Below are 14,885 nucleotides of genomic sequence, written 5' to 3' on the forward strand. Positions count from 1 at the left end.
AAAACACTTCGCAGTTCTTTTTTTTTAAGATTTTATTTATTTGACAGAGAGAGAGAGACAGCGAGAGAGGGAACACGAGCAGGGGGAGCAGGAGAGGGAGAAGCAGGCTTCCCGCTGAGCAGGGAGCCCAATGTGGGGCACTTCACAGTTCTATCTCCCCCCCACCCCGGCCACCTGCAGTTCTTGATAGAAAGGCACTTGAGCTTTTGGCTTTCGGCTCGGGGAGGCAAGGGTGCAACTTTCTTCGGTCGTCCCGAATCCGGGTTCATCCGACACCAGCCGCCTCCGCCATGCCGCCTAAGTTCGACCCCAACGAGATCAAAGTCGTGTACCTGAGGTGCACCGGTGGCGAAGTCGGTGCCACGTCTGCCCTGGCCCCGAAGATAGGCCCGCTGGGTCTGTCTCCAAAAAAGGTTGGTGATGACATCGCCAAGGCAACCGGTGATTGGAAGGGTCTAAGGATTACGGTGAAACTGACCATTCAGAACAGACAGGCCCAGATTGAAGTGGTACCTTCTGCCTCTGCCCTGATTATCAAAGCCCTCAAGGAACCACCAAGAGACAGAAAAAAGCAGAAAAACATTAAGCACAGTGGAAATATCACTTTTGATGAGATTGTCAATATTGCCCGACAGATGAGACACCGATCTTTAGCGAGAGAACTCTCTGGAACCATTAAAGAGATCCTGGGGACTGCCCAGTCTGTGGGCTGCAATGTAGATGGCCGCCACCCTCATGACATCATAGATGACATCAACAGTGGTGCGCTGGAATGCCCGGCTAGTTAACTACAAAGGAAAATGTTTCAATAAAGGATCATTTGACAACCAGTGGAAAAAAAAAAAAAAAAAAAAAAAAAGAAAGGCACTTGAGCACCAGTAACTTACAGCTCCTGGAAACTGCCCAGGGGTCTTGTGTCACGGCTTTGTTCTTGGTTTACTTTTGACTCACTGATAGTATTACTGATAGTAAGTATAGTGATAGTATCACTAAGAGGTAATACAACTCTAGGAAAATAAACTTCCTGCTACTTTGTAGTGTGGTAAAATGGAAAGAACCATAGCTGGAGAGAAAGATGATCTGCATTTGAGTTGGCTTTGCTATGTGATGACCCTGAAGACCTTGGGTAAGCCACTTACCTTCTTTCCGCCTCCATTTCCTTATCTGTAAGATGGTGGTACCAATCTTTGACTCACACAGTCATTAGACTTAACTGACATAATTTGCACAGAAACATTTGGTAAACTAAAGCACCATTTTAAAGTTATATTATCATTGTTTAATTGTATTTGTTTTTAAAAAATATTTTCTTTTTAAGTAATCTCTACACCCAGCGTGGGGCTCAAACTCACAACCCAGAGATCAAGAGTCACATGCTCCACTGACTGAGCCAGCCAGGCACCCCTATTTCATTGTATTTTTAATGAAATTATCTGCTAAAGAAGGGAAGTAGGTATTCTGACCTTTTACAGGACGTTTGGATTTTATAGTCCATGCTAAGAGATTTCTTAAATAAAAATATTCTGAAACAACTATTTAAATAAAAATGTTTAAATTGAAGTACAATTGACAGACATAAGCAAAGTTTAAATAAACAGAATTATCTTGCTTTGCTTCTTTCACATACATTATGAATTATTTAATAATAAAGAAAAATATTTTATTATTTAACTACCCTTTGAAAGGTTAAAAATGGAAACAAAAATGAGTATAAATTTAAAACGAGTGAAAGATTTGGATGCGACAGAGAAATAATTCTTCTCCTTAAATTTTGGAGAGTGTTGTTGGAAGGAAGACATATTTATAGCTACCTGACAACTAAAGCAAAGAATGAAAGAAGGCGTTTTTATTTATTTGCAAACATGAGCAATAAAAAATATTTTTGCTCTAATGCTTTTTTTTATTGTGCTCTTTTGGAGATGTTTGTGAAAGTATATTGATAATGTAACTTATCTCCACAAATTCTGTTTTAAACTGTAGCTGATGATGTTATTCAATGATAATAAAAATATTGTCCATAAATTACTCATTTAAAATTAAAACACAACATAATTACACCATTTTACTTTATTTTTCATTTTTTATGTAATCTAAGTGTGGTAAGTATAATGTTATTATTATGAAGTAGTTCAGTTAGACATCCTTACTCTGGTTAACTTAAGCAAAAAGAGAATTAATAAGATACTGGTATCTCACACAGATTCCAAGGAAAAGTTGGCCATGTAGGCCTTTGAATGTGCAGGAACAGGCAGCTTTGGGGATCTAGGGAGCTACTTTGTGTCCTCTCTTTGTTCTGCCCAAGATTCATATTTCTGAAATTAAAGTGTGGTCAAGGTTGCATCCTGTGCCCACCTCTTGGTCCTGAGAAAGACTTTCTCAACAATATCAAGTCCATGCACCAGAAGAGGGGTGGTGGCCCCCCAAAAGGCAAAGAGATACTGGGTAAGAATAAAATAAGGAACACCCCCTGCTTAATGCATTCAACTCAGTTGTTTTCCAATGCCTTTTTCTTTTGATTGTGATAATTATAATCATTTTCCTTAGTTACAGAGACAAATATGCAGTATTCCGTGAAGTTGTGATAAACTCAGATATCCACCAACATGCTTTTTTGTTGTGCTTGCTTGTTCTCTCTAAACAAATGCTGCTTTAGATAGACCAGACACTGGATCTTGACCACGGAGGCATTGGCACTTTTAAATTCTTGGTATGAGTGCCTCTGTGTAAAGTTAAGGCAAGGTACACTGTAACATTGCAGCTTTGACGCATGCCCAGGTAAATTGTGTTTTTTCCTTCTTTCTATTTTCACCATGGCTATTACCAACTGGGAGACTAGAGCAGAGGCAGAAGATGCTCATGGAAATAGAGTTTCATCTCTCGAGTTAGAAGCTCTGTATATGCATGCCCACGGACAGGGCACACGTGTGGTTTCTGGGACTAATTACCTGTATATTGCTGTTTTTTTTTTTAAAAAGATTTTATTTATTTGACAGAGAGAGAGAGAGAGCACAAGCAGGGGGAGTGGGAGAGAGAGAAGCAGGCTTCCCGCTGAGCGGGGAGCCCGATGTGGGGCTCGATCCCGGGATCCTGGGATCATGACCTGAGCTGAAGGCAGACGCGTAAGGACTGAGCCACCCAGATGCCCTTGTATGTTGCTGTTTTAAGAATGATTCCAATGAGTTTGGTTTGGTGTTAGCTAGAAAGGCAGGATAGTATTTCAGGAGTGTCAGCTGCCCCGTATCTGAAAAACTCTCCCAACAGCTCCGATTTCTATCACTTTTGTGTATACATTATGATAGCTATTATTTACTCGAGACAACATTTAACTAAATGTCTTGCTACTCCAATTTTGGTGAAATTTAAAACATTATACACATTCAAATTCTATTGTTTATGAGCTTACTTTTTAAGTAGTTATGAAAATGTCATTTACATATTCAATTTATGTTATTAAAACTGATATCCTAACAAGGAACACTAGGGGGCATTCATTGCTCTGTTCAAAGACATTTGTATGCTTTAGTTTTATACTTTTCAAGGCAATTTGTTCATATGCTTGAGAAATAAAGTATGAAAATTTTCATATTCTAAAATATGTCAGCATAGGGAAAATTGATAGTAATTACTGGCAGAGCAATTTAAAGATAATATGTGTTAGAAAATGTAAAAATGTTGGTTAATGGATTTGTATTTTAACAGTTTAGATTTATATAAAATTAGCAAAGCCAGGAGTTTACCAAAAAAAGGCAGCATATCACTGAAAACTAAACAAACAAACAAACAAACGAAAGCAAAAATAAAAAATGGATGAGTGGGCAAAAGAGCACAGGAATACCCAGTATATACTGAGATTATAATGGAAACAAATCCTTAAATAATTTTTAATGCGACAATCTCTCTTGAAATATATGAACAAATAATACAAAATATCAAGTTTTCAGAATTTCTAGCATAGAAAAACAAACCTGACATAACTTTAGACCTACCTTTATTTAAATGCACATGGACTTTAAAAATATAAAAATAAATTGTGATGTAGAAGTAACATCAATGAGTTAAATGAATTTACGCATTCTTCAATTGCTATTTTATTATAAAGTATCACTGAAGTTGCCCCACTTTATTTCCAGTCTAAATCTTTCTTATTTTACTTTCTTATTCTCTGGCACCTTATACTATTAACTTGTTCATTTATGAATGCAACTATTTTATTGGGCACATTCTTTATTCACAAGGCATTGTGTTGGGTATCATAATTCTCAAAATAGTGTGTTAATGCTACAGCAAACTGTGATCAAATAATTTGAGACTACGTACAAATTCTCACAAACTTTTGCTATGAGATAACTGAAAAAAGCAGTGATTTCTTTCAGCCTCAATTTCTTTCGGACTGGTCGTATGGTTAAATATATATTTTCTTGATTTTAGACCACAAAATGTAAAGTCAGACTAACAATTTTGTATACAGGTAACCTTATAAAACTTTGTGGCTTAACAAAAATCCAAGGAAACATTTCTTAGCATTTTTATCCATGATTTTTATATTTATATGTGAAAAATTTTTTTGAATCCGAGTGTGTCATAAACATGAATCCTTTTTTTTTTTTTTTAGTTTCAGAGGTAGAGTTTAGCGATTCATCAGTTGCATATAACACCCAGTGCTCATTACATCAAGTGCCCCCCTTAACACCCATCACCTAATTACCCCATCCCCCCCCACCTCTCCTCCAGCTCAGATTAAATCAGAGAGGGAGACAAACCATAAACATGAATCTTAACATGTCTCACCCTTGCCTTTAGAAATCCATTTTTCAGATCAAGGAAGGGTCTAATCAAAGTTAAATAAATTGAAATAATATGTAGAAAGTTCTTTTAAAAGTATAACGTGCTGGGGTGCCTGGGTGGCACAGTCAGTTAAGCATCTGACTCTTGGTTTCGGCTCAGGTCCTGATCTCAGGGCCCTGAGAATGAGTTCCGTGTCATCGGGATCCACGCTCTGGGCAGAGTCTGTTTCAGATTCTCTCCTTCTCCCTCTGCTCCTCCCGCTTGTGCGTGTGCGCTCTCTCTCTACAATAAATAAATAAATCTTAAATAAGAAAAGTAGAATGTGCTGTTTAACTGCAAATAGTTGTCACTTTGGGGTTTGAATTCTGACTTTGATATTTATCAGCTCAATGTTTTTATCTGTAAAAAATGGGGATGACAGCTCATTTTATGACTTTTTTCCTCCCTTTTTGCTTCACTGCTTTCCTGAGAAATGACCATCTAGTTGATGGATAGTTTCTAGGTAGGTGAGAAGGTAGAAGACAAGGGAAAGATAAAAGAAAGAAAGGGGGAAATTATGTCAAGTTAGGGAAAATTATAGAATTATAGAAAAGCGAAATTTTCAATTGTCTTGCAATACTACCAACCTAAAAGATGAGGAAAAAAAATGACAGGAATATTTCCATCTTTTAAGTCACTAACCTTACAATATCATGGTTCTCAAATTTCTGTATATAAGTTATCTGTTTTATGGATTATTTCAACATGTTTTGGAACTTCCACTGGCTTCTCCCAATCAGCACTGTTTCCGGTCTGTCTCCTATATTATAAATCAGTGTGGGATTAGGAAATGCAATAATAGATTAAGTTAAACATAATTGGAAAAGTAAATTAGTTAGCATTCCAAAGTAAGAAATATGCCTTTTGGATTATTCACTGTTATTCTTTTCTTTCTGCATTTAATTACTCTCTTTAGTGTAGATAATTAGAAAGTTTAACTGATAAATTTGCCTTCCTTTGTATGTGGAATTAGGTCTGAGAGAGCAAAGCACTCACTGTTTTTGTAAAGAGTGGCTCTGTTTTAGAATCAGTGTTTTTGTTCAAATATTGTAGATGTGTCTGGTGTGGGAGGTGGGTGAGGTGTATTCTGGGAAGTAGCTGGTGGTGACATGAGAATCCAGAAAAGCATGTTTAGTTTTAAAAAGCATATTTATTGTGTAATTACTTTGATGTGTTTTTTTGTTTTTAAGTTTTTATGTTAATCACCCAGGCTCATCAAGACAAGTGCCCTCCTTAGTTCCCATAAACTATTTCACCCATCCCCCCACCCATCTCCCCTCTGGTGACCATCAGTTTGTTCTCTATAGTTGAGTCTGTTTCTTGGTTTCTCTCTCTCTCTTCCCCCCCGTCCCTGCTTTGCTCATTTGTTCTGTTTCTTAAAAATTCCACATGAGTGAAATTATATGGTATTTGTCTTTCTCTGATTTCTCTTGACTTATTTCACTTTCTCTGATTTCTCTCTTTCTCTGATTCTCTTGACTTATTTCACTTAGCATTATATTCTCTAGCTCCATCCACATTGTTACAAATGGCAAGATTTAATTCTTTTTATGGCTGAATAACATTCCAAGGTATATGTATGTACCGTATTTTCTTTATCCAGTCATCAATTGATGGACACTAGGGCTGTTTCCATAATTTGGCTATTGTAGGTAATGCTGCTATAAGCGTAGGGGTGCATGAACCCCCTGAATTAGTATTTTTGTATTCTTTGGGTAAATATCCAGTAGTGTGATGCTGGATCAAAGGGTAGTTCTATTTTTAACTTTTTGAGGAACTTCCATACAGTTCTCCAGGGTGACTGCTCCAGTTTGCATTCCCACCAACAGTGCAAAAGACTTCCTTTTTCTCCACATCTTCTCCAACACCTATTGTTTCTTGTGTTGTTGATTTTAGCCATTCTGACAGGTATGAGGTGATATCTCATTTGATTTGCATTTTCCTGATGATCAGTGATGTTGAGCATCTTTTCATGTGTCTGTTGGCCATCTGTATGTTTTCCAGACATGAAATGTATATTCATGTCTTTTGCCCATTTTTTAGTTGGATTATTTGATTTTTGGGTGTTGAATTGTATAAGTTCTTTATATAATTTGGATACTAACCCTTTATCAGATATGTCATTTGCAAATATCTTCTCCCATTCCATAGGTTGCCTTTTAGTTGTTTATTTTTTTTTAAATTTTATTTATTTATTTGAGAGAGAGTGAGAGCACAAGCAACTGTAGGGCAGGGGGGAGGGGCACAGGGAGAAGCAAGCTTCCTGCCAAGCAGGGAGCTCAATGCGGGACTCAATCCCAGAGCCCTGGGATCATGACCTGAGCTGAAGGCAGACGCTTAACCTCCCAGGTGCCCAGGTTGCCTTTCAGTTTTGTTGATGGTTTTCCTTCACTGTGCAGAAGGTTTTTACCGTGATGTAGTCCCAGTAGTTCATTTTTGCTTTTGTTTCCCTTGCCTCAGGGGACCTATCTAGAAAAAAGTTGCTATGGCCGATGTCAGAGAAGTTACTGCCTGTGGTTTTCTTCTAGGATTTTTATGGTTTCAGATCTCACATGTAGATCCTTCATCCATTTTGAATTTATTTTCATGTATGGTATAAGAAAGTGGTCTAGTTTCATTCCTTTGCCTGTTGCTGTCCAGTTTTCCCAACACCATTTGCTGAAGAGACGGTCTTTTTCCCATTGGATGTTCTTTGCTGTTTTGTCGAAGATTAGTTGACCATACCCTTGTGGGTTTATTTCTGGATTATCTATTCTGTTCAATTGATATAGGTGTCTATTTTTGTGCCAATACCATACTATTTTGATTACTACAGTTTTGTAATATAACTTGAAGTCTGGAATTGTGATGTCTCCCACTTTGCTTTTCCTTTTCAAGATTTCTTTGGCTATTCAGAGTCTTTTGTGGTTCCATAGAAATTTTAGGATTGTTTGTTCTAGCTCTATGAAAAATGCTGTTGGTGTATTGATAGGGATTGTATTAAAAGAGTAGATTGCGGGCGCCTGGGTGGCTCAGTTGGTTAAACGACTGCCTTCGGCTCAGGTCATGATCCTGGAGTCCTGGGATCGAGTCCCACATCGGGCTCCCTGCTCAGCGGGGAGTCTGCTTCTCCCTCTGACCCTCTTCCCTCTCCTGCTCTCTCTCATTCTCTCTCTCTCAAATAAATAAATAAAATCTTTAAAAAAAAAAAGAGTAGATTGCTTTGGGTTGTATAGCCATTTTAACGATATTTGTTTTATGGAACGTCTTCCCATTTCTTTGTGTCATCTTCTCTTTCTTTCATCTGTGTTTTATAGTTTTCAGAGGATAGGTCTTTCACCTCTTTGGTTAGGTTTATTCCTAGCTATCTTATTTTTGGTGCAATTTTAAATGGGATTTTTTTTTTTAATTTCTTTTTCTGCTGATTCATTATTGGTGTAGAAAAATGCAACGGATTTCTGTACATTGATTTTGTATCCAGTGAATTTATTGAATTTATCAATTCTACTTTGATGTATTCATTTTTTAAATAGATGTTTATATAAAAATCTGATCTGCCAACTTAGTTTTCCACCAATTCAGGATGCAGAAACCTTCATGGGCTTCACAGTCTCTCGCTTAGGTGCTGCCTTCATGGGAAACTTTGAAACAGCCAGCCATTGCTGTCTAAAAATCCTTGCTTAGCCTCTTTTACTTCCTTGGCATCCCTGATGGCTTGTTCTTGTTGAGCTTTCCTAACTTCAGGTTTCTGATTCCTCTTGGCCATTCTATCAGCAAGAGATGGCACCAATGATGGCCTTCTGGAATTTGACTGCACAGCGGGTTTTTGTCTTTTGGCTTTCCTCTGACTGTCCTTTTTGTGTTTTCTTCTGTAGAGGATAGTCCAGTTTACCTGCTGAGGAATCCTCTTAGAAAGGAATGCCAACTGGCATTTTGCATTAAGAAATTGGGAAACCTTCCTGTCAGTCCTGGTGTTGGGCCCGATCTTGGCCTACCCCAAGGTCTATCTGGGGTAGATCTTGTATCCGCTCAAACTGCACAGCTCGACCTTCATGGCTCTGGCAACCAGGAAGAAGGAAAGATGGTGAAGAACTACTTTGATGCCTTCTTAATCATTATTTTACATTGAAATCTCAAGTAACATTTAAAAAGGGTCAGATATTTTTAGGTTTATCAGAAAGGGGCAATAGATTTAAAAGAAGATTGAGAAACAAATTGTAGACAGCTTCTCTTAGCACAATATGATCTTTTGTTTTGCAAATGAAAGCACTGGAGGATTTCTGGGCATACAGAATACAACTTAATCTTTTAAGTTTTTATTTATTCATGGGGGGTGGGGAGGAGTGCTGTTTCTACTTTGGAAGTGAGGCATATTTGGAACTATTTTTTTTCCCTTTAATCTTGATAATATGATGGGCAATGCCTACTTTTGATAACTACCACAGAAAATGAGGCATTTAGGGCAACAGCATGAGACCAACAGGGCAGCTTCTCTGACAGAATCCTTTGAGAGCATTTGGCACCTTGAAAAAGAGCAAGAAACTTAACTCTAAGCATACCAGCAATCCCATGGTCCATGTCTAATTGCTTCCATTGATATTTGATGGCCCCAATACTTTCTCTTCTCCTTAAGCTACTAACATTACCATGAATTTACCTCACCCTCAGCCTGGTTGTTATCCCCCAACCAAAATCTTTAGTGACCCAGCAACATATTTCATATTGAGTACATGTTCTTCAGCCTCGTATTTAGAGCCCTTCATAACTTACCTGCCCCATGTAACCTCTCATGAGTTCTTATTCCAGTCTCTATACTTTATCTAAACCTATCCAATGTGCTTTTTTTCTAAGATTATACTACATTTTCTCACTCTGCACATTTTCTCCTTCTGTTCCATTTACTAGGAATACCCTGTCCATTTCCATCTGCCAGAATTCTATTAATCTTCAAGATGCATCCACACATAAAATCCTTTATTAAGACCCCTCACTATTGTTTGGCTGTGACACTCCTTTTTTCTAATTATACATTTAGCTTATGTTTTCTCCAGGTTTTATGACCTGCCTTATGTTATAGTTATTTTATATTTTATATTCTGTACTTGAGGACAGAGGAATATCTTTCCCATAAAATTTTATCTTTTCATACAGTGTCCAAAACTGAGCTTGACTTATAGAAGGTGTTCAACAAATATTAGTTGAATTAGGGTTAACTTCCCAATCTATCCATGAACTTCCTACTGACTTATCCTCAGTATTTAGTACAGTTTTAGAATAATGAAATTGCCTGAAATTACAGACTACTCAAAAAGTTGGCATACTTTTAAAGATGTGTACTTCAATTATCAATTATTCTAAAAATCTGCTTTTAAGGAAATGTTTTACTCTCATTCATAGCACAACCAGAAATAAAATATTTTTTCCATCATTTTCTTACTAATATGGGATGATTTCAATGACTGTTTTTCAACAGCTCTGGAAACCATATTGTAAAAGAAATTGTTACAAAGGAGATCATATTTTGTATTGGAACATTATCATTCTCAAGGTCTTCGGTATACTATTACTACCAATGCATTTTTAAAAAGTAAGTCTATAAATTCAATAACTCTTAATAGTCATATTTCAGACTTTAAGTATACTCTTGGTTATATGGAATCATCTATTCTGAACTTCCTCAGTTTATTAGGTGAAGAATTGAGGTTCAGAGAGGGTAAGTGACTTGCTCAAGGTCTTAACAGCAGGTCAATGGCAAGGCAGTGAGGAAACCTCAATTTATTTATTTATTTATATGTATTTTTTATCATGTTATGTTAGTCACCATACATTACATCATTAGTTTTTGATGTAGTGTTCCATGATTCATTGTTTGCATATAACACACAACTCTCAGTTAAATAGTTTCTTCAGGATTTCATAATATCTTTTTAACAAAATATACAAAATGAGCTTAAAAGCACTTGACCTATTCATTACACCAGGGTTTGACATGATGTGCCATGAAGTGTAAATATAACTCATTAGATAGTCCTATAGTTTACATTTTTAAAAAATTTTATTTTATTATGTTATGTTAGTCATCATACATTACATCATTAGTTTTTGATGTAGTGCTCCATGATTCATTGTTTGCGTGTAACACCCAGTGCTCCTTTCAATACTTGCCCTCCTTAATACCCATCATCGGGTTAACACATCCCCCCAGCCCCCTCCCCTCTAGAACCCTCAGTTTGTTTCTCAGAGTCCATAGTCTCTCATGGTTTGTCTCCCCCTCCAATTTCCCCCCTTCATTTTTCCCTTCCTACTACCTTCTTTTTTTTTTTTTAACATATAATGTATTATTCGTTTCAGAGGTACAGGTCTGTGATTCATCAGTCTTACACAAATCACAGCACTCACCATAGCACCTACCCTCCCCAGATGCCCATCCCCCAGCCACCCCATCCCTCCCACCCCCACCACTCCAGCAACCCTCAGTTTGTTTCCTGAGATTAAGAAATCCTCATATCAGGCGCCTGGGTGGCTCAGTTGGTTAAGCGACTGCCTTCGGCTCAGGTCATGATCCTGGGGTCCCTGGATCGAGTCCCGTATCTGGCTCCCCGCTCAGTGAGGAGTCTGCTTCTCCCTCTGACCCTCCCCCCTCTCATGTGCTCTCTCTCTCTCATTCTCTCTGTCTCAAATAAATAAATAAAATCTTTAAAAAAAAAAAAGAAAGAAAACCTTAAAAAAAAAAAGAAATCCTCATATCTGTGAGATCATACGATACTTGTCTTTCTCTGATTGACTTATTTCGCTTACCATAATACTCTCTAGTTCCATCCACGTTGTTGCAAATGGCAAGATTTTGTTTTTTTGATGGCTGCATAATATTCCATTGTGTGTATGTGTGTATATATATACACACACACACACACACACACACACACCCCATATCTTCTTTATCCATTCATCTGTTGATGGACATCATGGCTCTTTCCATAGTTTCACTATTGCGGATATTGCTGCTATAAACATTAGGGTGCAGGTGCCCCTTCGGATCACTACATTTTATCTTTGGGGTAAATACCCAGTAGTGCAGTTGCTGGGTCATAGGGTAGCTCTATTTTCAACTTTTTGAGGAACCTCCATACTGTTTTCCAGAGTGACTGCACCAGTTTGCATTCCCACCGACAGTGTAGGAGGGTTCCCCTTTCTCTGCACCCTTGCCAACATCTGTCGATTCCTGACTTGTTAATTTTACCCATTCTGACTGCTGTGGGGTGGTATCTCATTGTGGTTTTGATTTGGATTTCCCTGATGCTGAGTGATGTTGAGCACTTTTTCATGGTGTCTGTTGGCCATTTGGTTGTCTTCTTTGGAAAAATGTCTGTCCATGTCTTCTGCCCATTTCTTGATTGGATTATTTGCTCTTTGGGTGTTGAGTTTGATAAGCCCTTTATCTGATATGTCATTTGCAAATATCTTCTCCCATTCTGTTGGTTGTCTTTTAGTTTTGTTGACTGTTTCCTTTGCTGTGCAAAAGCCTTTTATCTTGATGAAGTCCCATTTTTGCCCTTGCTTTTAGTTTTGTTGACTGTTTCCTTTGCTGTGCAAAAGCCTTTTATCTTGATGAAGTTCATTTTTGCCCTTGCTTCCCTTGCCGTTAGCAAAAAGTTGCTGCAGCTGAGGTCGAAGAGGTTTCAACCTGTGTTCTCCTCTAGGATTTTGATGGATTCCTGTCTCACATTTAGGTCTTTCATCCATTTTGAGTCTATTTATTGTGTATGGTGTAAGGAAATGGTCCAGTTTCATTCTTCTGCAGGTAGCTGTCCAATTTTCCCAATACCATTTGTTGAAGAGACTGTCTTTTTTCCATTGGACATTCTTTCCTGCTTTGTCAAAGATTAGTTGACCATAGAGTTGAGGGTCCATTTTTGGGCTCTCTATTCTGTTCCCATTGATCTATGTGTCTGTTTTTGTGCCAGTACCATACTGTCTTGATGATTACAGCTTTGTAATAGAGCTTGAAGTCTGGAATTGTGATGCCACCAGCTTTGCTTTTCTTTTTCAACATTCCGCTGGCTATTCAGGGTCTTTTCTGTTTCCATACAAGTTTTAGGATTATTTATTCCATTTCTTTGAAAAAAAGTTGATGGTATTTTGATAGGGATTGCATTAAATGTGTAGATTGCTCTAGGTAGCATTGACATTTTCACCATATTTGTTCTTCCAATCCATGAGCATGGAACGTTTTTCCATTTCTTTGTGCCTTCCTGAATTTCTTTCATGAGTATTCTGTAGTTTTCTGAGTACAGATTCTTTGCCTCTTTGGTTAGATTTATTCCTAGGTATCTTATGGTTTTGGGTGCAGTTGTAAATGGGATCAACTCCTTAATTTCTCTTTCTTCTGTCTTGTTGCTGGTGTATAGAAATGCCACTGATTTCTGTGCATTGATTTTATATCCTGTCACTTTACTGAATTCCTGTATGAGTTCTAGCAGTTTTGGGGTGGAGTCTTTTGGGTTTTCCACATAAAGTATCATATCATCTGCAAAGAGTGAGAATTTGACTTCTTCTTAGCTGATTTGGATGCCTTTTATTTCTTTTTGTTGTCTGATGGCTGTGGCTAGGACTTCTAGTACTATGTTGAATAGCAGTGGTGATACTGGACATCCCTGCCGTGTTCCTGACCTTAGGGGAAAAGCTCTCAGTTTTTCCCTGTTGAGAATGATATTCGTTGTGGGTTTTTCATAGATGGCTTTTATGAGATTGAAGTATGTACCCTCTATCCCTACACTCTGAAGAGTTTTAATCAAGAAAGGATGCTGTACTTTGTCAAATGCTTTTTCTGCATCTATTGAGAGGATCATATGGCTCTTGTTCTTTCTTTTATTAATGTATTGTACCACATTGATTGATTTGCTGAGGTTGAACCAACCTTGCAGCCCAGGGATAGGATTTATACTTGGTCGTGGTGAATAATCCTTTTAATGTACTGTTGGATCCTATTGGCTAGTATTTTGGTGAGAATTTTTGCATCCATGTTCCTTAGGGATATTCGTCTGTAATTCTCCTTTTTGGTGGGGTCTTTGTCTGGTTTTGGGATCAAGGTAATGCTCACCTCATAAAATGAGTTTGGAAGTTTTCCTTCCATTTCTATTTTTTTGGAACAGTTTCAGAAGAATAGGTATGAATTCTTTAAATGTTTGGTAGAATTCCGCTGGGAAGCTATCTGGCCCTGGGCTCTTGTTTTTTGGGAGATTTTTGGTAACTACTTCAATTTCCTTAGTGGTTATGGGTCTGTTCAGGTTTTCTATTTCTTCCTGGTTCAGTTTTGGTAGTTTATACATCTCTAGGAATGCATCCATTTCTTCCATATTATCTAATTTACTGGCATATAGTTGCTCATAATATGTTCTTATAATTATTTGTATTTCTTTGATGTTGGTTGTGATCTCTCCTCTTTCATTCATGATTTTATTTATTTGGGTCATTTCTTTTTTCTTTTTGATAAGTCTGGTCAGGGGTTTATCAATCTTGTTAATTCTTTCAAAGAACCAGCTCCTAGTTTCATTGATCCATTCTACTGTTCTTTTGGTTTCTATTTCATTGATTTCTGCTCTGATCTTTATTATTTCTCTTCTCCTGCCAGGCTTAGGCTTTATTTGCTGTTCTTTCTCCAGCTCTTTCAGGTGTAGGGTTAAGTTGTGTATTTGAGACCTTTCTTGTCTCTTGAGAAAGGCTTGTATTGCTATATACTTTCCTCTTAGGACTGCCTTTGCTGCATCCCAAAGATTCTGAACAGTTGTGTTTTCATTTTCATATGTTTCCACGAATTTTTTAAATTCTTGCTTAATTTCCTGGTTGATCCATTCATTTTTTAGTAGGTTGCTCTTTAGCCTCCATGTATTTGAGTTTTTTCCATATAGTTTACATTTTACTTATCTAAATGTTACTTTAGTTTAATATGTAAAATGTTCAATTGACAAAAAAGTCTGCTTGGCTTATTAAAACTGGAAGTTCTTAGAAAACTGACTTGGCCCCTCATCTCTTTCAAAGCAGTTATTTCTGATTTTGAAATAATTCCTACACTTCTTCCTCCA

The 14,885-nt window shown here is 37.4% G+C and overlaps 1 protein-coding gene and 1 pseudogene across 1 annotated transcript; one reads left to right on the plus strand and one right to left on the minus strand.

Annotated features, from left to right (window-relative positions):
* The first annotated feature begins 209 nt into the window (after positions 1 to 209).
* LOC114208216 (large ribosomal subunit protein uL11) lies at positions 210 to 840 on the plus strand. The gene has a single exon (XM_028102267.2). The coding sequence runs from the start codon at positions 291 to 293 to the stop codon at positions 786 to 788; it is 498 nt and encodes a 165-aa protein (XP_027958068.1). The 5' UTR covers positions 210 to 290; the 3' UTR covers positions 789 to 840.
* Positions 841 to 8,321: 7,481 nt separating this feature from the next.
* Positions 8,322 to 8,857, minus strand: LOC114208188 (large ribosomal subunit protein eL24 pseudogene; annotated as a pseudogene).
* Between the last annotated feature and the right edge of the window lie 6,028 nt (positions 8,858 to 14,885).

This window comes from Eumetopias jubatus, unplaced genomic scaffold, assembly GCF_037043125.1.
Source record: "Eumetopias jubatus isolate StellerSeaLion01/CBP00866 unplaced genomic scaffold, mEumJub1_p1.0 scaffold_2, whole genome shotgun sequence".
In the NCBI taxonomy this organism is placed as follows: Eukaryota; Metazoa; Chordata; class Mammalia; order Carnivora; family Otariidae; genus Eumetopias; species Eumetopias jubatus.

Bases quoted from the DNA above. Each gene is read 5' to 3' on its own strand.
- LOC114208216 (XM_028102267.2), top strand. From the start codon at position 291: ATGCCGCCTAAGTTCGACCCCAACGAGATCAAAGTCGTGTACCTGAGG.